We start from the raw sequence: 2310 nt of genomic DNA on the forward strand, positions 1-2310 counted from the left end.
CCCTGGGCTCTGAATTACAGTAGGATGGAATTAATGACAAGCTCAGAGTCTATACGATAATCCTGACCAGAAACAGACAACAGAGTAATGACAGATGTCAAATGCATGCAACCTCTCTCTAAAGGCCCTGCCAGAGTTCCTGTCAAAATGACCTTTTGCTATGATTCTTATTTTAGGATATAATGCAAAACAAAGAAGTAAAGAAGAAAGAAAAAAACTTTGAAATGCACAAAGGTAGGTTGCTCTTTACCATTCCTATGAATACTTAAAAGCAAAAAGGAAGCTTTAGGCTGATTGTATTGAACAACGCCAAGCTGAATCAGGGAACCTTTAGCCCTGGAAATAAAGCAGGAACATGGCTGCGAAATCAACATCTTCCTTGGTGCCTGTTACTTGGAAAGGATTTGTGTGGACATATTTACAGGGAAGGCTGTGCTCCTTTAGTGCTGACAATACCAAGTATGAAGAAATTGTATTATTTTCAACACTTTACAGCAACCATACAGCCTAGCGCCACCTACGGAGGATAAGATGACCAGACAGTCGGCATTTGGTAGTGGTGCCATTCATCACTCAATGATGACAGTTTTTCATGGGGAACCACAGCCAGTAGAACCTCAGGGATCAAGAAGTGATTCAGTATGACAGCCTTGTTCTTTGCTCTATTCTTGATGTCTGAGCATCTCAAACATCCCAAAGTTGAAGGGACTTCTTGACGGTCCTCAAATCTCATACCATTCCCAGGTCATGAATCTCCTTCACACTAGCACTAACCATCTTCCCTCTGAACAAACATGCCTAGACACCTTCTAGCTCATAAAGCAACCTGGGCCATCTTTGAATGACTCTAATAATTAAAAGAAGGTTACTATATACTCAAGAGAAGTCTTTTCTTCTCTGGAGTTGAAATTTATTCTTGTAATCTCCATTCAACTGAATCGACTTCTGATCTTTGGGGCCATACTAAGCAAAGTATATAATTCCTCTTCTATACAGCAGCTGTCCAGATGTTGAAAATGGCAATCATGGCCCCTGAGCCTTTTCTTCTCCAGGATAAACCTCCTCAGTGTCTTCCACTGTTCCCCCTTTCCAGGATTTTTCTTTCTTTTTCTGGACACACTGACTTCCCTTTTCCTATTAGAACGTAGCACCCAAAACCAATATAATAATTCCTGGGGTGACCTGAGCAGCTGAGTACGGGAGAAATGGAGTGTTGGTAGATGGGTGTTGTTAGAGAGACTACTATATCACAAAGTCAGTGTAAAGATGGTATGGCTTGTACAAATTTAATATACACAAAGAAATGCATTCATACATATAGAGATACAGATACTGTTCTCTGAGGCAAAGAGCTTGCTTTAACTGTTGGTCTGATTGCTAGGGGTTGCCTGATTTCCATGAAGGCTTTGCTTTCAGAATGACTGTAAAATATGTTGAGTGATACCAAATTGTTAATTGCCATGAAATTTGAGGAACGCAGTTCATGTGGGTGCTGCCTAGCAGCCTTTGAGAAAATGATATACTTAACAAAACTGATCATTTAGGTCACACAACTTGACTCAGTATTTATAGGACACCTACAAGGTGTCCAGCTCCAAGCTCATTACTGGGAAAAAAAAAGGAACTTCCATATCATGTCCGCACTTAGAAGATCAGCACAGCTAATTAAGGAGCAAGTCTACACGAGAAACGGTTGGAGGCAGATATACTGTGGCCAGTGCTTGACCAAATCAGGCACCGTGAGCATCTTACTAGTTAAGTGTGTAGGCATGACCTTGGGGCTCACTAAGATGACCAATGGATGGGAGCTTTCTTAAAAATAAGATTCAAAATGTGTTTAAAGAGGATCATTTATCTTTAGCCCGTGTCAATCTATGTAAAGCGAAGTCAAGTACTGAACTACTCTTGGAAGAATTGGGCTCAGTGGAAATAATCAATTCAATTGTTTAGATTTTAGAAACAAACTTTGCCCTCTGTGGGAGGGATTTCAGGCCATCTTATGCTTCCTTTCACATAATCTGTTTAAGTACAGTCTCTATGATTCAGCTGCAGAACTAGACTAAATTGTTTGGTGGCCAGTTTCGTGTTTCTTTGGCCTGACAGTTGGCCTTTGGTTTCATTTCAGGTGATCAGGAGCCTCAGATAGCGGCACATGTCATCAGTGAGGCCAGTAGTAAAACAACCTCTGGTAAGTCCAAAGCATCTGCACATCAGTCACCTGAGTGAGGGGCAGGCTAGGAGGCTACAGTTGGGCAGCCTAACGATTAGGCTCCTCTCTTCCTTTGGGGCCCAATTTACAAAGCTCCCCAG

The 2310-nt window shown here is 41.6% G+C and overlaps 1 protein-coding gene across 1 annotated transcript in view; it reads left to right on the plus strand.

Annotated features, from left to right (window-relative positions):
• The first annotated feature begins 9 nt into the window (after nt 1-9).
• CD40LG (CD40 ligand) overlaps nt 10-2310 on the plus strand; it is a 6170-nt gene continuing 3869 nt past the window's right edge. Inside the window, exons 1-2 of the mRNA XM_010853293.1 lie at nt 10-234; nt 2126-2188. Of these exons, the coding sequence (XP_010851595.1) occupies nt 183-234; nt 2126-2188 (115 nt within the window). The 5' untranslated portion in view covers nt 10-182. The remainder of the gene's footprint in view (nt 235-2125; nt 2189-2310) is intronic.

Source organism: Bison bison, unplaced genomic scaffold (genome assembly GCF_000754665.1).
Source record: "Bison bison bison isolate TAMUID 2011002044 unplaced genomic scaffold, Bison_UMD1.0 scf7180017853052, whole genome shotgun sequence".
Classification (NCBI taxonomy): Eukaryota; Metazoa; Chordata; class Mammalia; order Artiodactyla; family Bovidae; genus Bison; species Bison bison.